The sequence below is a fragment of the Phaethon aethereus genome (genome assembly GCF_964289735.1).
Source record: "Phaethon aethereus genome assembly, chromosome: 7".
Classification (NCBI taxonomy): Eukaryota; Metazoa; Chordata; class Aves; order Phaethontiformes; family Phaethontidae; genus Phaethon; species Phaethon aethereus.
In genome coordinates this window covers 6534599-6558709 of record NC_138583.1, presented here as the reverse complement: position 1 = coordinate 6558709, position 24111 = coordinate 6534599, and the positions used below count along the sequence as shown (strand labels likewise).

The 24111-nt window shown below is 38.5% G+C and overlaps 1 protein-coding gene across 1 annotated transcript in view; it reads right to left on the bottom strand.

Moving 5' to 3' along the window:
• CTNNA3 (catenin alpha 3) overlaps positions 1–24111 on the bottom strand; it is a gene marked incomplete at its 3' end in the record, with an annotated part of 517670 nt that overhangs the window by 116250 nt on the left and 377309 nt on the right. The window contains exon 11 of the mRNA XM_082002095.1: positions 12349–12549. Within this exon, the coding sequence (XP_081858221.1) occupies positions 12349–12549 (201 nt within the window). The remainder of the gene's footprint in view (positions 1–12348; positions 12550–24111) is intronic.

Genomic DNA, 24111 nt, shown 5'->3' with positions numbered 1-24111 from the left:
GACTTCCTCTCAAAAGTGTTGAAGCAGGGGCTCACTGTCTGACTGAGCTGAAAAAGGTGGCCAATGAATAAGATTTTATAACAGGAATCTGGGGCAGAAATTGGTAGAATTCTGAGTTCAATGAAAGATGGAAATTATCACATCCTTCTCTTGCTGCAAGCAGCAGAGTAGCCCTCTGGACACCTGGCTTCCCTGAAGGTGAAGACATATCAGAGGAGAAGTTTTCAGTCTTGGGACACTCAAACATTTTGCTCACACTCCTTTGTAGAAAATAATGGCAATTAGAGAGTTAGAAGAAAACACAGAACATCTTTCTCTTGTAGAAAACAATGCTGCTGTGCTTGAGCACCTTCTTTCACTGAAAAAGCTTAGGTCTGGACGAGGAAGTAAAGGAACCCACTTCTACTGGTTCCTGCTTGCTATGGGTTTGAGAAGGCTCACGTTCCCTACATCTCCCTTAAACCACTCGGCAATATGAAATTAATAAAACCAGTCAAGAAGGAGCAGTTTCAGCCCACTGAAACAAGCATCAGGAGGCAAAAAGTTAATTTCCTCTGAGCAGATGACTGCAAAAGCATCGTAAGCATCAAAGTACGCATCAAAGGAGGGGTATCTCCAGCTGCTCTGCAAAAATTCCTCCAGGGAAATATACACCAACCCAAGAACTCGAGAAGTCATCTAGTTTGCCTCCTGCTCAAAGTGGTCTAAGATGTGCCAAACTTTGCCCGATTACGCTTTGACCAGAACCCCTCTGGGCAACCTTTCAAAAACTGTCATACACATTTGGATAGAACTTGTATTTCTTTTTATGTTATCAAAACTAATTTAACTGCATCTACCACAAGGAGCACAAATATTTTACAACATTTTTTGTGTATCTAATCAAAATCTGAAACCAAATGGGAAACTGATTCTGAAAATTGTTTCAAGTGGAATTTGAAGATAACTGGAAGACCAGAAGATCAAGCATAGACACAACAGAGCGAGCAGATCATTAGATACACAACGGTCCCCAAATCAGACAGGACTGACACGAAGAATAAAACTATTCACACAGCCTAATAAAATTGCTTATATCTTTCTTACTTTTATACTAAAAGATGAAGAGACAGAGAATATGATGCTCATGTACCAGTTCTCTATTGAGAATAGCAGAATGGGCTACCATACAAAATGGGGGACAGGGAGTGTAGAATATTGAACTAATTCCAGTCATACTATTCAACCTTCTCCTTCCCTTGTTCCTTATCCCCAAGGTAAAAAGCATTCAAAGGAAGAAACTGAATCAGCTATTTCCACTCAGTATACTGACAATAACTACATCTTGCATTACGTATTTTCCTCATAACAGAAACCTTGCCTTCACCAGCCGTCAGAAACATTAAAAAGAACGTTAAACAGCATCTACCTGAAACCTCTCCATCAAGTAGCGACTAATTAAGTTAGCAACACTTACACATACTGTGATGCTAATACTAGTTATTATCAGCAGGAAGAAGTTCTTTAGGTAAAGAAAGTTCTGTACAAGAATCTAGAGGAACAGTGAGAATAGTTAATTATAATAGGTACTGATTGTTCTGCACATACAGCCCAGGTGAACTCCAACTGCAATGGACTGCTGACAAGAAAGTGACTGTCAGTGAAATTTCCTGCTACTGTCAATTCTATGTAGAGAGTATGGAAAGGCTGAAGAAGTTCCAGAAGTTTTTTCGTTCTTTATTTGTGGTTTAGAATTTACAACGGCTGACCAAAAGAATACTTCCTCCTAACCTGTAATGGTGAAAAAATAACTTTTCTCCACAACGCAGCATAGCAGACTTTATTAAAGATTCAAGAACATCAGTTATCAACTCACAAACAATGGTTAGAAACTGACTAAAACTGTACTAAATAAAACTAACATTGCTTCTAACACTGTTAAGATATCATCTCTGAAGCTTTTCTTAGGTACAGGTACTTATTTGCCATATTTGTCTCACAGAACAATATATAAGCAAGACAAGTGAAGAAATTGAGAAAATACAAGATGACTATGTTATTCAGAGGAAATCTGGAGCACTGCCGAAAATCTTACTAGCTCTCAGGGAAAAAAAGTCAACATAGTTTTAAAAGAGCACACTACAGAGCAAACAAACACTTTGAAAAAGAGAGCAGCAATAGGATTCAATTGTTTAGCTGCCTATCTGGAAATGTATCAGATTAAATAATGTAGATTGATTGCATCTATTTGCAACATTGCTATGCTTCACCTCTGTTTAATACACGATACTTATTACATAAGAAAACTGCATTAGAATTCTGGAGAAATTTGTAGATTCAGAATAAGGTATCTGCAACCCTTTTACACTGAAAATCCTCCCTAAATACTAACACAATATATTTTTCACCGCAAGCAAGTCAGGAAGAGAAGGAGCTCTTCCCTGGGAATTTGAGACTGCTACTGCAGAGTATGAATGCACATAACATTTAATTACCCATAAAAGATGATTCTTACATCAATGCTAGTGTCTAATATGAGGAAGAAAAAAAAAAAGAAAAAAAAAAACAAACAACAACACAAAACCAAGATGAACACATTGTTTGAAAAGGACTTCTCCATATCATTTGGATTAGTCTCCTCCTTAAAAATAAGGCCAACACTCCATTAGGTCAGTCATAGTTTTGTCTAGCTAACAATTGAAAACCTCCAAGGACAGAAATTTCACTGCATCTCTGTTCAAGTGTTGCACTACACTTTTAATAAATCCCCCCCTCCACATCCTACCTGAACTTCTTGTGCTGCAACCTGTGGCTATTGCCCTTTGTTGTGCTATCGGTCTTCTACCAAGAAGAGTAGCCTCTGTAATCATCTCTCAAGAAGCTGTACGCTTCCAATTCGATTGCCCCTTGGCCTTCACCTCCCCAGGTTAAACAAAGCCTTGTCAATCCCTCCCTCTCTTCACAGGTCACCTACCCTAGGCTCCTGGCCATCCTGAGCGCCCTCTGTTTGACAGAAACATTTTCCCCAGCATTTCTGAATTTAGCAAGGCCCGTTTTGGAAAGTGTACAGTGAATGCCTTCCTTTTTCCAAAAGATGCATTTTCAGATTTTTCCCACCTTCTTTTTGGCATTCTTGTTATAATTAATACATCATCTTTCTTTAATGTTTGGCATACTACCAATGAGTATTAGTTATTTTACCATGAATGCCTCCTCAAAGATCTGCTTCACAGTATTTCCTGAAATCTAGCCACCTCTCCTAAAAAACAAGTGTGTTTTAAAAAAGGGCCCCCTAAGAACAATAAAAATAGGTCTATTACTTGCAGCCATCTTCTAGAATAGATCACTAAACACTTCTGACTTCAAACCTTGGAATCAGTTTCAGGAAATTATTTTAAGCCTCCCTCAACACCAAGAATAAAGTTACTGGGAAATCACTAATAGTGTGATACAAGAAATGCTAACTTTCAGCTTCAGGTCAGGACAGAAGTTATGAAACTGCTCCACATTTAAAAAACAACAACAACAAAACACCAAATCAAAACTAGCTGCTGAAATCTATGGCTTCTCCCAAATGTTTTCGTTGATTAGGAAGGGTGTCAAACTGTTTGCTGCCTAACCTAGCTGTCAAGCTCTGAGTATTCCATGAGCGAAGCATGGCTGATGCTTTATATTGCTTTCAAAGGCTGAAGGTTTCTCTAATGAGTTTTTTGTACAATGCCCAAGGTACACACCCAATCATCTCAATTAAGCTGTCTACCTTTTAATTTTTAATTCCTAACAGATATCATGAAGAAGCATGACTGACAGATAGTTGCACATTCCTGCATAAAACTCCATGATGAATGCTCTAAATTTGATGGATGTACTACTTACACTTTCTCTACTATCTACTGCATTATTCCAAAAGTACTCTTGCTGCCAGTTATTCAATGGCACTACGCAGGAGATGGTCTAGTGTTCTTATCAACTGAGAGTCAAAACAAAGCCCACAGCAGGCAAAACCACTTCAGAGATGACCTCGTACAGTGCTGGCAGCGGTGGGATCCTGGTAGAAAACAGAAGTTGGTCCCCAGAAAGTAAGGAAAAGTCCTATTTACAGAAATATTTATTCAGCATATAATGCATTCAATGCCACTTCTCCAAATACTGCCATGAATGGCAGTGCTGAGAGACTTACTGAGATCTGAGGTGAACAACATGACCACAAGCATATAATTTATGATTTCAGCAAGACTCAACTGTACTATGTCAACAGATTTATCATCCATCCATGCATACACATGCATATATAAATCCTACTGAATTATGCATACACTCCCCCCATCAAGATCTGCTGCATCACTTCCAAATCTAACAGTTCATACTTACTAAGGAAGGAACAAAGAAGAGATGAAGGCATGTTTGCCAAAAAGGAATCTGGGTGAGACACTAGGAAAATCTTAAGCAGAGCAAACTCTGGAATGGTTAGCTGTATATAGTTGGAAATATTATTGAGGGAAGGAAAGTAGTCCATATAATTCTATTATCATGATATAGCATGTTATGACAATTATGCACTTTAGTATTCCATGCAAAAATGAAAACTGTGGAAGGTGCTTTTCATAAATTCAAGTTAGAAAACAACAAATGACAGCTATGAAGAACTGACAGCAGCCTAAAGCTGAAGAACAAGAAGTTGACACAGTTTTTCAGGTCTAAGGATATCCTTAATCATGGAATCATTTACATTGGGAAAGACCTAGAAGATCATCAAGTCAAACCGTTAACCTAGCACTGCCAAGTCCACCACTAAAGCATGTCCCTAAATGACACAGGCTTCATGTTCAAGACTATCAAGTTGTTAAAAGACTTTAAAAAAAAAAGTCCTCATAGGCTATGGAATACAGAATTAACTCTTAAGCATTAATGATTTGTGAAATAAAGTTACTCAGTCCACAGTCCTGTTTAGAAGGCAGATCATGCTCTGACACGTAAATGTTACAAAAACCAAATGGTTAGAAGAGCAGTAAATCCCAAGGAATCCAAAACATTTTGGTCTGCAGGAAAAAATACTGTAGGTATGTCTGACAGCTGGCTCCAGGAAGCATCAGAGAAAGACGAAGCTGCTAGGTTAGGAACTAAAATGTTCCTATTACATAGAATTTACAAAATAGAGAAAAATTTTGACTGCTGTAAGGCAGATGTCATCTCCAATGCACTACGCTGTTCTAAAAGACAACAGGACAAAAGAATTCTCTGAATATTGAATGGCAAAGGAAATAATTGCTAAACTGGTGTCTGAGACACAGAAATTTAATCATAGACAAAATCAACACGGAGAGCATGGTTATTGTAATTCCCGTAAGAATGCAAAATAGCAACAGTATCGGGGCTTGTAGGTGCAAGACCACAAGAAAAACACTATTACCACAGTAATGGAAAAACACTGCCACAGAGGCCCTGGAAAACACATCCAAAATAACCACCTGAAAGGTTAGAGCTGGAAGTGAATGGCAGACTGCAAACAAAAGGTGCTTAACATTACAGAGGTTAAGGCACTTAAGACTGTGCAAGAAAGTCACAGCTGAAATGAAGGTAATGGTTTCGATATGAGCACACAGATAAAAGCTGTCCAAGTTAAGAGAGTATGCTTCAGTAAAAAACACCTAGTACAAAGACCAGTAGTAGTTCGCTGATCTTGTTACCAGCCTAAGGAAGGGCTGTCATTACAAATGGACTCCACTGAACAAGACCAGGACAGTGATTCTTAAGATCTAAAAGAAAAAAATATATTAAAAGGGATAGATAAAGGTTATATACACATTGGAAAGTCATGAGTCATTTCTTAAAGTAGCCTCAAGTGACGGGAGCCAGTGAAGATTTATCACAAAGTGTCACATATGATGAACACAGACAGGCAATTCTACTGGGTGGGGAAAAAAACAACCAACAAACAAAAAAACCCCAAAACAAAACAAACCCACTCAACAAACACTGTCTCCTGGAACACACATAGATGTAGATTTATTATACTGACTGGATTAAAAAAAAAAAAGCACTTGCTGCATATTGTTATACTATCATCCTCCCTTCCCCTACAAGAATAAAAAACTGATTTTACTTAGGGCTTGTGGAAATTCAAGAAACAAAGGTAACAGTGGTGCTCCTACTTTAAGGAAGGCTTACGCAAGTATCCTCTGCTCCACAATCAGACCACAAGTAAATCTGGCTTCACCAGGATACATGGCAAATTCATTATCACGGGAGCAGGACTTAGGATTCACAAGAAATCTTCCCTTTTCCAGCTACTGTCCTGGTTTCGGCTGGGATAGAGTTAATTTTCTTCCTAGTAGCTGGTACAGTGCTGTGTTTTGGATTTGGGATAAAAATAATGTTGATAACACACTAACATTTTCAGTTGTTGCTAAGCAGTCAAGGACTGTACAGCTTCCCATGCTATGGCCTGCCAGTGAGAAGGCTGGGGGAGCACAGGAAGCTGGGAGCGGGCACAGCCAAAACAGCTGACCCAAAGCGGCCAAAGAGATATTCCACACCATACGACCGACCTCATGCTCAGTATATAAAGCTAGGGAATTGGCCATGGAGGTTGTACACCAAGTCCACCCATTCCATAAGCTTGCATACTCAAGCCTCGCTCCAGTTTTTCTATCAAATGTTTTGGGGATTTTTTTAAATATTTTACAGTTAAAAGACTCAGTCCTCTTTAGCAGTCTTTGGGTTTCACAAGCAAGGATAAAAACCTCTGAATACTAAACAAAATCTAGTAGCAAATATTATCTTTAGATGTCATGCTGAGGGTGATGAATGAGCACTGGAAAGTATTTTTTCATTAAAAATACTTGTATTTCTAAATTAATGAAAACTTTTGACTTTGCATGCACCATAGAATGAGTGGGATTCATCCACCCCATTCTAGCTACCCCCAAATAAATCACTTGGGATAAAGCTGGTCATACTGGTAACTACAAGGAGATGTAAGGAGCTTCATCAACCGATTCACCCTATCTAATCTGAAGATGTATCTTAGTAAAAGTCAGTGAAGTCTCCGGAGGTGCTTCTATCTCCCCATTTTGGCTTAGATGGCATGGCAAAAGAGGATAAAGTAAGTACCAAATGTCAGAGTAGGCAGGAGAAAAGAGACCACAAAGCCTTCTTATGCTTCCTCCTTGGCAGGTGTCTTTTGGGTAAGAAAGAGTGTAACCTTCCTGAACTGGAGAAAGCAGACAATCCCGACTCAGACAGTGGACGAAGGAAACTGCCAGTCATTTTGCATAAGCTGTTGTGTAAGCCTGCAAATTGTATTTGAAAAAGGCAAGTGAAGCATCTAGGAAAATACAAAGTCATTAGCTTGTGCACATAAGCATGCACATAAGTATGGAAGAAATGGAAAAGCTGAACAAAAGCAGAAGATGGAAGTAAGTTCGCATCAGATAACACTACTATCTTTTATTGCTAAGATGAATTACCTTTTCCCAGAGAAAAGCAATGCAGTAGATTTAATCCACCCTGCAGAATCATCTAATAAAGTACTGTGCAGGAAAGCTCTGTTTCAGGTGGAGTAGATCGGTATTAGTATGGAGGCTATGCAACTGATCACACTGAAAGGTCTATAAAGCCAGCGGAGACTCTGGAAGGTGGCCAAAATAACAATCTTGGGACCAAGAAATAAACAAATTAATTAGTGACACTGGCAAACAGTATGATGTTAAAACATGCTGCCAATACAGAAGACAGCTGGGTCAGGAAGAATAGAATGACTTTTAGGACAAAATCATAGGAAAGGACTTCAAAAAAAGGTAACTGAGACTTGTGACGGTTTTAAAGAAAAATCACTGAACATAAACCAAATCTCTCCAGAACAGGTCTAAAAGTTTAATGCATTTACCCCACTGGGGCTTAGTGTTTTAAATCCAGGTGGAGACAGAAGATTTGTTCACATTGATCACGCAAACTAAACGTACAAACTGGCCATGCATAAATGCTAGAAATTTGAGGAAAATAATTAATTAAAACTAACGGGCCCACACAGCTCTCAAAGAGATAATAGGGCCACAAATTGTCCTTGGTATCCCCTTGCTATAGCGAAGAACTATAATTATGTAATATTCAACATAAAGCTCCTTGAGCCTTATGAGTAAGTCACAGGGACTGTTTGGATATGAGATTACTCATTCCAAAATGCCTAAAAACTTGTACTTACCCGGATGGTTACTTACTTAATAAAAAAAACACTCGTACATATTTTGCCCTTCAATCCCCAATTACAAGTGACACTGCTTCATATCAGAAGAGCAGTAATCTCTAGAACTGTTAGATTCCAGTCAATTCAATTACAACTTCATAGTTTATGGACACAAGTATCACATGAATAACAGTTTTAATGACTTCCATTGAGACTTACACAATTTAGGCATAGGGGTATTTGTAAAAAAATCTTACTTACGTCCCTATTAGACTGAGAAAGTATTTGGAACTCTCAGTTATGGACACAGGTTTATAAACAGTTCCTGAAGCAGGAAGAAATTTTCAACTTTACATTTGATATCACCATTCTGTCTCAGAGATTAAACTCTGTCTTAATCCATACTTCAGAGTGAATTCATTCCAAATACAATTTCATTACTACTCCTAAACTTTAGTTAAGCCCTATCACTATATGAATTACAAGGTTATTTCATAATTCTGGTTGTAAGAAGCTGTGGACAATGGTTTGCTATAATTCCATCAGCACTACTGGAATTAAAAAATGTGGACTCAAAACTCCACTGATTCTGAGAAAGACACCTCCACTAGTTCCTTAAGGCAGTTAAAATACTTACCATCTTTGTTTCCAGCCTTTTCCTTGTTTTTTTACAAGATCCTTAGATCTAAATAACTAGAGGATTTATGTATGTCTATACATATACACATATGTATATAGGATATCATTATATGTCAACATGAAAGCAAAACTGCAGACAAAATTCATAATAAATGTAAGCTTTTTACTATATCAACAGATACATGCCATAATATAAACTGTTTCCCTAAATTTAGCTGCTGCAGATACTGGCAGGCAGTAAAATAACAGGGTAGACTTCGATATTTAAAAATACTGTACAAGGTTACTCCTCCAGTCCTGAAGTAGAAATAAAATACCTTAGGTTTTTAATAAACAGTGTTTCTAATGGTTTCATTTTGCTTTCATACAACAGTACACAAACCCTATCGAAATGCAAGGATCTGCGTATTTCAGTCTATTCAACAGTGCCAGACATTGGGAATGACAGAGGTACCAGTACTAACATTTTCACAGTCTCAACCATATCAGAACACAGCCTAAAGCTCTACCACCTCTGCACTTGTAAAATCAAGGTAGGAAATGCTGGTTTAAACAATTGCCTGCACAGAGTATACAGACCACATGATTGAATGCTCTTTTCTCCAGTGGTCCATAAAGGTTTCATACAGACCCTGGGCACGCATTTCCAGGGCATGATTCTCAATGCTGACTTCCAATCTCCTAGAGAATGGACTTGACTGGAATGTTTCGCAGCTCTCATTCCCACCCACATACCTTCATGCTCTTCCCTCCACTGAAACTTGAGAACAAGAGGGGACAGAGTACATCCCAATCTCATTGTAATTTAGAAGAAGGACAGTCAGCATGTTCACTCAAGACCAGGAGCGGGGAAGCATTCCTGCACCCCACAATTAGCTGCAGCCTCATGAACTTACACAGTATCACAATAGGAACTCTGTACAGACAGTGCAGTCAAAATGAGCTATCCTCATTATCAGATCACATGCTCTCTTCCTGCAGTCTTCTGCTTCTTTACTTTCCAAATTGAACCTGCAGACACCAGCCTCCTCTAATATGTGACCCTGGCATACGTCTAAAGCGGGTCCCTCCAGTGACCTGAATTTGGCAGCTATTTTGTAACTTAACTGCGTATGATCACATAATCATAAAGCATATACAGAGTGCAAATGAAGGCTGCAAGGACAATTTGAGTTCTGGCATTACCTAAATTCTAGGAGCTCGACTCCACAATGTAAATGGTGCTTTTACAGGGCCTCGTTTTTAGTTTGCTTGGGTTTTTTCTTCTTGTTGGGGGAAAGGGAAGGGGCAAAATGGAGAGGCAGCATAACATAACCCTGAGAAAGCAGACACTCCAATGCATGGTGCTGTAGAGACCCATTCAGCTCTCAACAACTTGTATCTAAACATGACTACACAACCTGAGCTAAGAAATTAAGCACCAGTTTTTAATGCTCACTGTACAGCAAGTATGTCTGATGTCTTCCAGCTGAAGAAACAGAATCAGTGATCTTACACTCTCTTCTTGAACATACTGTAATGCAGATCATTTAATCTCTTTTTTTCTTATAAATTACCTCAACATATGCACTACAATTTAACCTCAGTCTTTGTTTAAGCAAATAGTAAATATATCTTGTTACTCTTCATGCACAATTTCTGTCCTGTTACCTCCAATTTGCATCCTTCCCATTTCTGGGTCCCATTCTCTCTTTCGTTTCAGTTTTTGTTTCTCTACAATTTCAGGTACACTATTATTCTGTAATTCTATTTTCACTAACTCTATACTCTGCCTGCAATAATTTCTCTTCAATAACATATTACCTTTTCACTGGGCATAAAGGATGCACTTCACTGCCCTAGGTTACTCCTATAAGCTAACTTCAGAGCTAATGACAGCATAAATACACAGTTCTTTCCTCCTGAAGTGTGACATTGCAATCAGCTGGCTCCTGAAAGACCCAGCAGTGACAGAATGTTTTGGGTTACTACGGAGGGCTGGAGCCTACCTGCATTTCCCCTGTAAGCTGAAACTTTTAAAATAAACAAACAAAACAAAACCATCAACCAACCAAAAAACCTCACATAATTTGATGTCTACTCATGGCAGCTCATGAGCCGTAAGAATGAAAAGTACATTTTTCTTTTTTCCACTCCTATTGAATAATGTAAAGATGGTGGATTCTTAGAAGAACTGCAAAGACATTCATTTGAGCAGATGACACCATGCTTAAGTCCCCTGACACAGGCAAACATTCCAACCAAAACCAGTTTTAAGTCTTCCTGTGTTTTGCAGATAGACGGATTCAGGTACATTATATATTACCATCAAAGCAAGGCAACAGAACAGAAATCAGTGTCAAATCCTAATGTGTTTAAACACTACCAGTTTCAAGAAAGGAGGACTCAGCTTTTACATGGGAATCAAAACTATGCTTTCCTATAATTGCTGCTTCCCTTGGCATTTGCCAATGTCATGTTGAAAGTTCTCAAATTTTATCATCAAAACGTCAGAAAAAAAGATAAACCCAGGCAAGTCTATTCCAAACTCTTCTCGCTATTCTGCCCCTTTTGCCACTTCACTGTGATGTCAGTTCACTCTTGTTTCACATGAAGACAGTTCTGTCCTGGACATATTTGAGCTGATTAAGAGAGAGCTCAGACAAAACTCCTATCTTGTCTTGTGGTAAAATAAAGTAAATGTCACTCAAATGCAAGATACTAGAAATTCGTTTAGACTGACAGAGCTAGAATTTAGACTTCTGAGTTCATGAAGCTAAAGCCTACATTCCAGAGATGTACAGACTTGCCAGAAAATTCCTTAATAGCAATTTTTTAACTGCCCAACTATTAGACTTGCAACTACTGAAAACATGGAAGTCCTGGGAGCTCCACAGATAATTTTTTTTTTAACTAAGTATATGCTACGAAAGGCCAGAGACTCATTTATATAAACAGCAACATTTGTGAACAACAGAAACCATTTATAGAATAATGCAGTTACACACCTGCTGCCAGTACAGGGATATTCCAATATAGGATACCCTCTTTTTGAATGTTACGAAAAAGGAAATGGACACTACTAACCATTTTAGAAAGTTCCAAATTCAGCAAAACTGAAAGTATTTGGGGATATTTAACCACTGCTCAATAGTCCTTAAAGTGATAGTACACACAAATCATGAACCTGCTTCTCTATCTCCGAGTTTGCCTTTCATCCGCTTAGAAGCGGTGAGGCCAGTAAAACAAAGTAGAAAGCTGCTGCCTCATCAGTTACAAGTCTCTAAACGTTGTTACTTGCATTTACTTAAGAACTCCGGTAAAAGTCTTCCGTAACGTAAAAACCTTACATAAATGATGGAATTCAAGTAACATTTTAAAAATTAAGTTTTAAACTGCATGGTATCATCATAATTGAATAGCATGCTGAAAGCAGATTAGAGACCATATAGTGAATCATTAGAGCATGAGACCAGAGAATCACAATATTCACTTTAACTGTGGCATATAAAGGAAAGTTTATACCACTAAAGGAACTGAGAATATAGCTTAGAAATCAGACTTACCGTTCTTGGTCAAATAGTGAACATTCGTCATCACTCCTTCAGTGTAAGCCCCTGGTTCATAATTGTCCATCTCACCCGAAACAATATGAGCTATTCTTGAAGCACGCCCTCGAATTGCACCTGCTGCACGATCTAAATTGTCCACATTTTGCTCTCTCAGTGCAATGATACACTTGTTTACGTCCTCAAGAATATGGCTTTCTGCAAATAAAACAACATTTTTCTTTAAGAATTACACTATCAGACACATTTCAGCCATGGATTTGATTGCATCTTCTACCCCTGTTGAAACGCATTGGCCAATGCAGGCTTGACTAAAAAACTTATAATATAAAAACTACACTGAACTGTCCTTGAAATCTTTAAAACACTATACTGATTCCCAGATTCAAAGGTACAGTAATACTCTCCTATAATCAACAGCAACAATAAAATATTGAGACAGAAAATGTTTGAAAAAATACAAAAACCATGAAACCTTACATACGTACTGAATATTTGCAGAATTAAGTAAAATCTCAAGGCATTAAAGCTGTTACTTATTGTTAAAACCTTCTTAAACCACTGTGACAAAAGGTTCCATAATGAGATGGACCTTCATCGACAAATAACTGCCCCAACAACTAAACTAACTTATTCTACATCAATATGTTAGGACGTTCATGCTAAAGCAAACTCCTATATGAATATAAAGAACAGTACTTTTGCCTGGTACTAAAATTACACTATTACTTATGAAATTATTGCAATATGCATCATTATCACAAAATGTATATTGACTACAGATTTTCCATACAATTTACATTTCTTCTTATAGCAATACATTTACTGTATTACTATGTATATTATTGGTTTATATACTACTGGTGATGTTCAAATAAATATGTGGAAATTTGTATATGTCTATATACACATACATACAGTATCACATCAGTATATTAACACGATTACGCAGCACTGGCTTTCCTGCTACAGCTACATTATTTCACCGTGCCTTCTTGCCACACTATACTTTTGCCCTTCAGCTATCTCTGTCATTACCTAATGATAGGATTTATCTTTTCTATTATCATGCTTTCATTCCTACAATATTATTTTCCTTATTAGAATTTTCCTCTTTAGAATTCATCATCGCCTTGCAAATTCAAACACACGTTGAGGAAATGAAGAAATTCTTGTTTGCTTCATCTTTTCTACAGTATGGCAATGGTTTATTGTCAACTCTACCTAAATTGTTTGCCACAAAATATCCAAAGCCTATTTATTTTTACTTTACTAATTGAAACATACACACATAGTCACCTCCTGCTCATCCAAATATATATACACTCAAAATTTTACATTTCTGGCACAAAACAGAACATAAAGTTTGGGAATAGGCAGGAAGATGTTCCTATCTATGTGAAACACATAATGATACAGAACCTCTGAAAGTCAGAAAGTCTTAAGACACCAGTTGTTTGATGAGAGATTAAATGGGTTAAAGATGATCCTCGTAGTGAAAAGCTTTAAGAAAAAAAAAAAATGCACAAAATCATCCTATTACTAAAGGGCTGAAAGATGCAATAAAAAAGGACTATTCCTCTATAGCACTATTTTTAAAAAACTCACAACAGTATGTATCACAGTAATTGCTATCTTCTGACTATAGACAATATTTAACATTCACGGGGCTTCTTCGATATGTGATAAAGTGCGACAAAGAACCACCTGGGAGCTGAAGAAGTGTATGTTGTATGGTTACCCAATGGTGTCTTTACAAGGGACAGGAGTTGACATAAGCTGACTCTGTCTTCCTTACAGATCAAACATGTTTATAGCTGGCAGTCACCTCCAACACAGGTAGAACTGCAAAGCTCCTTCTGCTGTTTCCTCTTAGACAGACCTTTTTTTTTTTTCTTTTTTTAAACATCAGTATTTGCCCTATGCCAAGACAAACTGAGCAGTCTGACACACTTCTGCACTGAAGGCTCCACACACTCAGTACAGAATAGACACTTATCTTATCCTGAACCTTTCTTTGATATTTCACTCAGGTCTATGTGATGCAATGACCTCGCTGAAGGGAGTATGATGCTGATTTGTGTCTCAGAGGGACAGAAAAGAGAAATTGTACCAACATATAAACACAGCATGAGCAACGCATATTAGCATTTCTAAGTCAGCGATGCCTAACATGAACAGTTAAAAAAGAACGAAGATTTGGCTAGAGCAAAGCACAAGGAGAAAATGGTTGCCTAAAGACTGATGGAAGCAACAGTTGGGTTGACCCGGTCAGATACAAAAACGCAAACACAGAAGCGTGCCAAGCAAAGAAGAATTATACAATACTTCTTCTAAAATAAATTATTACCCTTCTCTTTTTGAACATCCATTTCAAATGGTAAGTAAAGTTGTATTTGTGCTTAACAAACTATTTTTTGATACTCAAATAGATAGTAATGGAAAAAAGAACATCAGCAGGAAGGATGAAGATGAAGGAGAAAACACTGGTACTAAAGTAAGACTGGTCATAAAACCAAAGGGTAACAGACCTGAGTAAGAATTAGATCAAGCTAGAAGACAGTAATGTCAAGAGTGACACAGAGAACAAATAACGTGGCGTGCTAGTATTCCCATCTATACCACCAATACTGAAAAGCATAGTCCATTTTTTTCACAGTAATGTAAATATAAAATTTAACTTATGGTATAGAGGGTAATACCATAAAAAAATATAATTTTAAAAGAGAGTATGTTTATGGCTTTAAAGCTTAAACACTTTTTAAAAGCGTCCATGACAGTTTTGGTATTGAATTTTGTTTCCTATACAGATCCTCAGATCTGCTTTGTCTTTCAGAGAATGTAATGCAAAAACATTAGAAATGAAAGACGTGAAGGCAACAGATTTGCTCTATCTTCAGATATTGTGAAAACTTCTCTTGCACTAAGCCATTAAATAATTCAGACCTTACGTGTTTCTTGTTAAGCCACATGACTGCCATTCAGTACATCAGTATTAAATTACATTTTATGTTATACAACAAATTGAACAACCAATAAATTGGTAACTCAGATGGGCAAAACACACCATTAGGTAATCCTGAATTACTAACTACATCTGGCATGAGTATTTCAGGATTCTACCTATGCAAAAGTTGTGAATTCTCATTCAGTTTATGAAACTACTGCATCATAGCATACCTCTGTGAATACGGAATGTCCATATCCTTCCAGGTATATGTCACCAATCTCCACCATCAGCAGAAAAAGTTTAATAATGGTAACTTCGTTTGCACAGTTTGTTCAGTCTGCTCATATTCTGTAACTACACCCATGGACTATAACCTACATGAAAGTAGGGCAATGAGAGGACTGGCAACTATTTCAGTTCCACCATGCTAAACACTATACATGCAACTGTGAAATAAATGGGTAAATGGTAACATGCATAAAGACATTCCAGGGATTACCCAGTTACTACCTCGTATTTCTTTTTTCAGCACCTCTCCCTGTGTGCTTTCCACAGCAGGAAGCTTCCAGAGAAACCAGTTTGTGAATGTGCGCAAGGCTGAAAAAGGCTGAAGCACCGAAGGGAGGGCTAACCTGCACAGAACGCAGAGAAAGGACTAACAAAAGGCCACTTCTTCTGACATAGTTATGTCTAAAATGAAGTAGTACAGCTCACCATTGCTTTAGGTTTAATATTGTCCAAGTGTTAACAAAGACAGCTGCAGAACAGAATAGTGCAACCTCCACTTTAAGGGCCTTTGTGTGAAGAACACACTGCCTTTTAACTGTCCAGCAAAGACAACAGGGCTTAGTCCTGTGTAAATAGAAAGGTAGGGCTCATCTGAAATCTCCATCATGGAAAAACATAGGCAGTTATCTTGTGTGGTATAAATCTCAAGTAAATTTCAAAAAAAACACTGCATGTCACCTAATGGAAATATTGTATGAACAGAACACATGATGGAAAGCTCCCAGTTTCCAAACCCTTCTAAAAGATGCCAAAACCAACACTCACAAACAAAAAGCAAACTTGAGGCCAGATGCTCAATGGAAATCCAATTAGACCTGTATGCCGTGGCCCAAGATCCCAATTAGCTGCTTCCTTCCAAATTGGTAAGACTACTGTCCTGGTTTCAGCCAGGGTAGAGTTAATTTTCTTCATAGAAGCTAGCGTGAGGCTATGTTTTGGATTTGGGATGAGAAAATGTTGATAAGGTGCTGATGTTTTGGGTTGTTGCTAAGTACTCAAGGACAGTCCAGCTTCTCATGCTGGCCTGCAGCGAGCAGGCTGGGGGTGCATGGGAAGCTAGGAGGGGACACAGCTGGGACAGCTGACCCAGGCTGGCCAAAGAGATATTCCATACCATATAACGTCATGCTCGGTATATAAAGCTGGAACAAAGAAGAAGGAAGGGGTGGAGGGACGTTCGGAGTTATGGCGTCTGTCTTCCCAAGAAACCATTACGCGTGACAGAGCCCTGCTTCCCTGGAGATGGCTGAACACCTGCCTGCCCATGGGGAGTGGTGAACAAATTCCTTGTTTTGCTTTGCTTGCATGCACGGCTTTTGCTTTACTTATTAAACTGTCTTTATCTCAAACCATGAGTTTCCTCACTTTTACTCTTCCAATTCTCTCCCCTGTGCCACCGTGGGGGAGTGAGCGAGCGGCTGCGTGGTGCGTAGTTGCTGGCTGGGGCTAAACCATGACAACTACTTTTAAGTCATTTTAGAATCTAACTATCAAAGCCCGTAATTATCAGGGGATATAAATTAGAATATGATATATCCTCCCAGATACTGTGTTTCAAAAACAACAAAGATGGACGCAGATTTTACTAAGTGCGTACCGTCCATCTACCTTCTACTAGGAAACACGAGCCACATCTTTTCTTGCTACGTCCATATGTTGTCACATCTAAAGGGTCAGTTAAGAACTTCACAAATGCCATATGTCAAAAACTCACAAGCTCTTGTCAGCATAACAGAAGGCACAGACAATACTCGCACTCAAATACCATAAATGATCTTGTCCCCACACACTGGTACTATACAGTGGTAGCCTTTCTGAATATCCAGAGTCTCTCACAATGTTCTGAAGCTCTCCCCAGATGAGGTACTTCACAGTCAATAATACACGGCTTAACTTAATTTTGACAAGGCACAAACAAGTTTCTACATTTCTCTTGGCACATCTAATGGAAAAGGAAAGAAACCAGCACTGATCATAGTCCAGCTGAGACTGTTTTAACCTGCATCTCTCACAGATGCTTCCTCCTCCATAATACAAAACGCATTAGATCAACTTTTGATTTTCATCCAAGTATCCTACTTTCCAAAGCAGAAAAGGAAGATTAGGATGACAAACCATCTCTTTGTCATGAGTCAGTGTCTAGTATAAGAGTTAATTGTAACAGTGGATTGATAGATATTTAAAGAAATTGTCAGATTGCCACTGTCGCAACAGCAATTATCACAAGTGGTGCACTGCACCTTCTGATTTTCCTCTGGGATCTTGGTGTTAGTCGTACTGGCCAAAAATCATATCTCAGCTGAGCTAGCCACTGGATAATAAAGCTGTCTTTGACAAAGCCATAACTCAGACTGTCTCTGGAACAAAATCGATAGCTCTGCCTTTGCATGTCATCTGAAGGAAAAGACAGTCGATGCCCTTCCACTCCACTTGGCACTGATAGGGCCTCAGTTAAAGCACTTCAGTATTAAAGTTTCTCCACTCAGTTCAAAATAATTGTGCACTAAATGGAGACATTACAGAAGAAAGAAAAATAATTACTAGAGATTTAAGAAATATGGTATATGAGTAAGTATTACAAAACTCAATTTGTTTTGGTCTCCTTTCCATCTTGAAGACAAGATGGAAAATAAAACATACTTTCCTGGAAGCCCTAAACCATAAACTTAGATGTAGAAATGTACATAGTGATAGTTTAGCCTGACCAAAATGATTTCTATCTTTTACCATCCCTTAGCATGATAAAATGGAAAGCAAAGAAACTTCATACAGAAAGTAAACTTCCTTTCAGACCATTCCTATTCCCTGGATGTGGTACCTTATAGTGCTACTCAGAAAAGGATTCCAAGTTTTCCAATAATGGCACTACCTAGTATGGCAAAAGACATCCTCCCGCAGACTCATAATGCTTTGGTGAACCCCAAAAAGATATGTGAAAGCAAATAATTATTAATAATATCCATACTTAGATTTAGGCATTTCTGGTGCCAAAGCTAAGCAAACAAGACCATTAAGTGGAAGGTGCAAGTCCCAGTATACAATTTTCTGTTACCATTCCTCCTGTATTCAGACAAAAAAAGAAGTTGCATTTAATTCCCACATTCTTCCTACATACCAAAGTTCAGAGAATACTCAAGGCTAAATCTCCATGAGCAATCTTACGAGATAGATTTTGTTGGCACTTGAGGCTCTTAATATAATATCTACATTCTACAAGCAGGACAGTGTCTTAGTCACTATTCAAAAAAGAAATCACTGGTAACCACTTAATGTTCAAAATCCCTGGCACCTTCAATAAAAAATTTTTAAATGAATAAAGAATGGGAGAAAAAGAACTACTCAGAACAAAAAAAATAAATCTCTTTTCTTCTCTGATTGTATTAACTAAATATATTTCATCTGCCAAAACTAAGAAACTAGATGATAATTTCTAATATTATTTTTTGCTGATCCAGCTGACAACACTGACATTCTGTCTCAGACTGAGAGTAGTGTTGATGGCATTGAGAGGCAGCGTACACAATGGTCTGTTATTTACTCAAACGCGCACATGGTGCTTCCAAAACACTCACATTGTAGACACATACAGCTATAATATAAAATGCACATAAATCTCTACTGTTAGGTCCATCTTAAAAAAGGATCCAGAAAGCTATGGGCTAAGGCTTCACCTCAGTTCCTGGAAAAATTATGGAACAAGACCTCATGGAAGGCATTCCCAGGCACAAGAAGGACAGAAGATGATTAGGAACAAACAGCATTGATTTACCAAGGGCTAATCAAGCATCGCTAAACTGATTGTTAACAGTGATGAATGACAGGCTCTGTGGATAAGGGGAGTGCACTGGTTACTGCTTACTTCAAGAACATTTTTGACAGAGTCTCCCACAGCCTCCTTACAGGAAAACTAGAGTGATAGCACTTGGGTGGGTGAACAAGCAGCAAGCAGCAATCAGAGGAGTCATCAGTAGTTCAAAGTCAAACCAGAGGCTAGTTGAGACAGCTGCTCTTCAGGAAGGGCCAATGCTGAGGCTGATACCACTTAACTTCTTCATTAATACCTTGGGCTATTACATAGAACACATCCTCAGCAAGCATGGAGGCAACAGCGACTTGCCAGACTGGCTGGCTGGTACTCTACAGGACAGGGCTGCCGTTCAGAGCAACCCTCACAATCTGGACAAATGTGCCAACAGGCAATTGGTCACAAGTCAAAGCAAAGCAAACTTACAAGACTGGGGGGTGGGGTTGGGGGGGTGGGGCAATAATTCTTCATTATCAGCATGGTGAAACATTAGAACACATTGCCTGGGAAGACCAGAAATGAACTGATGCAGAGAAACGGGTGCAAATGTTTGTTTTAAGGTGCTGGATAAAGTACATTATTATTACTTTTAAACAACACTGAGAGAATCTGCCACAACTACAATCTCTTCCTGAAAGGACAATTGTGATGTCAAGAGAGATCAAATTTGGAAATGCGCATACATGGAAAGCCTCCTGAGTTAACAGGTATGTCTCATGTTAATGGGTATTAGGCTGCAAGGACTAATTTTCCTGAAGGAACATGCCTAGCAAGTGTGCCAGTGTTACAGGAAAGAGTGAGGTAACTTGGGAGAAATGCAGAATCTAAGAGTGCCCAGTATCATGGGACATAAGGACAAAAATATTGTGGCTATCTCAGCCAGTGAGCTGGAGGCTACAAGACAAAAGCTACAAGACAACAGAAGAATAGGGATGGAAAATGAAAACAAATGCAGGCAGAGAAAAGAGGGGATGGCATAAAGGCACCACCCTAGACAAGGTACTGCAAGTTCTTCCGGATCTATCACTATCTGTGCCAGTCCCTGTAGATTATTTTTGAAGGAAAAGAGAAGCAACACTTCAAATTGTATAATAAATTTCTTGTTTATGTTTTTAGAAATGTCAACCTGTAGTCTAAAACATTAAATTTCAGTTCTGTTCACAGAAAATACTAATTGAAGTATGTATTTCGGATTTTACCTTAGGGTGAACAAAGTATTGAGTTGGCAGCCTCTCCTTAAGGTTCATTTTCATTCACGCATATGCATGAATGATTCCAAGATGTTAGCATTTAAACTCAAGAAACCTAAAAAGAAAAAAGCAAAGATGACCCCTCCCGCCACATCACCACCAAAAAAGAATCTCTGAAAATAAGAATGTTTCTTAAAAGCGAGTGTCTGTTAATTACGGAGTTGGCAGACCAAAACAATCAGTACAACTGGCTAATGAAGGTTTCAGATTACAGAATATTTCTCCCCCATCATGAGTGAGAACCTTGTAACAATATTAATCCCTTTCAGAGCTTTGGTTTTTTCCCCTCATTCATTTTAACATTATTACAATAAGATTCAGTTGGTCTGAGATGTTAACTGCTTGCCCTCAATTTCTTGGGCACAAATTTCAGCCTACAGACAGGTTCCCAGATTATCAGTTTCCCCATTCAGCATGCAGATGTGTTCTGGGATCTTGGGGAAATTAAGGAAGCACAGTCTTAGACTCTCAGCATGTTTAGGTCTCTCTCCTTTCCTACAGCTTTACACGAGCCAGGCTCCGAGATCTCTGAAAATCAGGAAGTACACTGTAAAAGACAACTGGCCATCTTGATGTCTAGGTAAGGATCTGGAGAGAAGAAAGGTGGAGAAACAGTAGACCAGAAGCATGGACACCTGGATGGGCAAGAGATAAAGAGAAGCCAGAAAAAGGAGAAACACGAGCATACCCAGCTGGGTCACTTCTATCTACATACTCCAGTTCTCTCCTGGGCTACAAAGACCCAGGAAACACTTTCCTCCAGAAACACACAGGGTTGACATGCATTCACACAACTTGCCCCTAGCACCTCCATTTGGCCTAGTCATCTTAAGCACATCTTTCTTACATCAACTGAAAGAAATCACACATTTTAGGGACAACCCACCTCATTCTTTACATACACGTATAATGTGTTCAGTTGACGTAGGTCTCAGAGGTGCTCATTTCTCTCATCTGGCTATAAAAAGACGGGAATGCTTAGCTCATTTTTTACTCTAAAATTTACAGGCGATGGTTTATACTCCCATTATCCAGGATAATGTACATGGCAACAAAGAATCTTTTATGTATTAATACTCTACAATACGATGTTGACTTCGTAGGACAAAAAGAGAAAAATAGTGAATTGAAAATAGTAGCAGGACATAAAAGAGGAGATACAGTGAGGGAAGAAATAGAGCATCCTTGTTTCATCCTTGGAAACCACCACAAGCACAAATCATGTTTGCAATCCTCCCCACCACCACCTGCTACTAACTAACAGAATGTATACAAGCAAGTTTTACTCAGATTAGCTGTCTCATCTATGAGCCTAGGTAACTACAATTATGCTAATAATCATTCTCTCCTAAAAGAGCATTCTGTTCGTCAAAGTAGCTATAAACCACATACAGTAACATTTTTCAAAGAATGTAATTTATCTTCCCTAGAAAAAAATACCAACAACTTCAGCTTCTTAAAGTACAATGGAATAAGCCCCTGCAACTTTAATTTAATCATGGCAACTCCTGATAACACTGACTAGAAGGCCATTTAGCCTAGACTAGGAGACTAGACAGCACTGGACTAGAAGAATTTTTTTTGTCTCAACTATTGCAGATAGACTGATACTTCAACGTTATTTCTATTAGAAATCTCATGGTACATGTACTTCTCTTACATCTGATCACAAATATGTGACTGACAGAAGGCTGCCCCTTCCTCTTTCATAGCAAGTAGTACTGCAGTGGACCTGCATTACACATCCAGCTTTGCTAAACTGCTCCAAAAAGTGCCTCCACCATTTAAATACATTTACACCTAATAGAGTAAGTGCTTCCAGAGAGATCCAAGAAGCCGTCAGTTAATCAACATACATCCCTCATCTCTTACACCACTTTTTATAAATTTAAGTTTTAGTGGACACAGCATGCTAGAAGAACATTGCCAGGTAACCTTAATTCTGCATTAATAGGTTAATTTGCTATGGTCTTTCACTTCTTCACTGAGGTGTAAGGCTGGTGAATGAGAGAGACAGTCAAAATGACACAGGCAAAGATCTTGGGGGGGCGGGGGGCATCACTACAAGGATTCTGAGGTTTGCCAGAATAATGAACAGCTGCTCAGACAAGTTGTAAAATCTGTTCGTAGTCTGAATTCAGTGTGGGCCCAGCTGTAAGCAGTAGGATGTACAAGACCTCAAGGTCCCTTCCAACCAGAATGATTTTACGATGCTGTGATGTAGAGGGAAAAAACAGTAAGAACTGCAAGCCAAAAAGAGCATGGGCTAAGGCTGACATATCAGGCTCCACAAATGACTGAAACACACCGTCTCTGCATCAGCAAGTTCTTTTACAGATTTGATCATAAAATTCTTCAGAACATCTGCCACCGTCAGCCTTAACTGAGACTTTTCTTCTCAGTTTGTTATCTTGGACATAAGCAGTGCTTTTCACTCTTCCTTTTAGCTACTGGATAATGAAGAACTGTTTGCCTTAGAAAATCATGTCATATTTTTGTTTGTATGTGGCATCCAGTACATAAAACACACAGGAAACCCATTTTCTTTATACCCAGCCTGGGTCCGTTCCCGCCATTTACACAGCAATGCACAACCAAAGCATATATTCTCTGAACACTCCCTCTCAAAAAATACAGGACACAGTTTCGCTTTCTGTCACTGTTACAAACCTCAGGTAAAAATTCTGGGAGGCTTCTTTTTCTAGTAGATGAACTACAGAAAGGGAGAGATTTTTCTTTGGAAAATCTTTTTTTCTTCCATTTGTTTCTTCATTCCCACCAGCTTTTCAGCAGTCTACTAGAACTCTCTGGGCGTGAATTCTTAACTACAAGAGAGTTCAGCGTATGAGCAGAAGACTGTGTGTCATACACAGAATGTTACACAAAGCCTTTGTTTGGTCTTTTGTGCCCCACTTGCCCTTCTTGAAGGCAGAGGAGTTGCTTACATAGCTGATGAATTAAAGCAGATAGAGGCTACCAAAAAAAAAAAAAAAAAATCAAAAAATCATCAGTGCTATTCTCAGAGCTATGAAAGTAGAGATTCAATTTTCCATATCATTTGCTCTGCCGAAAGAGAAAAGCTGAAGTCTGCAGTTTTATTGCCATAGGTGAAATATGAGTTGGCCCTAAAGAGGGCATAAATAAATCTGTTTTCTGCCCTTGTATGGCTGGGAAATTGGGAATTTATTGTTGCTTTCTAAATTCTGCATTCAAAATCCAAATCTAGCTAAAGTATTATCTAACTTCATGAAAATACCTCTCAAAAACTCAGAAAGACCTTGATAAATCATAAATCATTTAGTCTAAAATGGCAAAAGCAATGTTTCCTGAATAAGGGATTATCTAAAGGCATTAGTTTATGCCAGGAATTACACAGAGTTTGTCACTGAGTTCCAGTCTCATCTCACTGGAAATGAAAGTCTTTTGAACAGTGAAATAACTACTCAGGTTACAGGGAAACAGCTCAT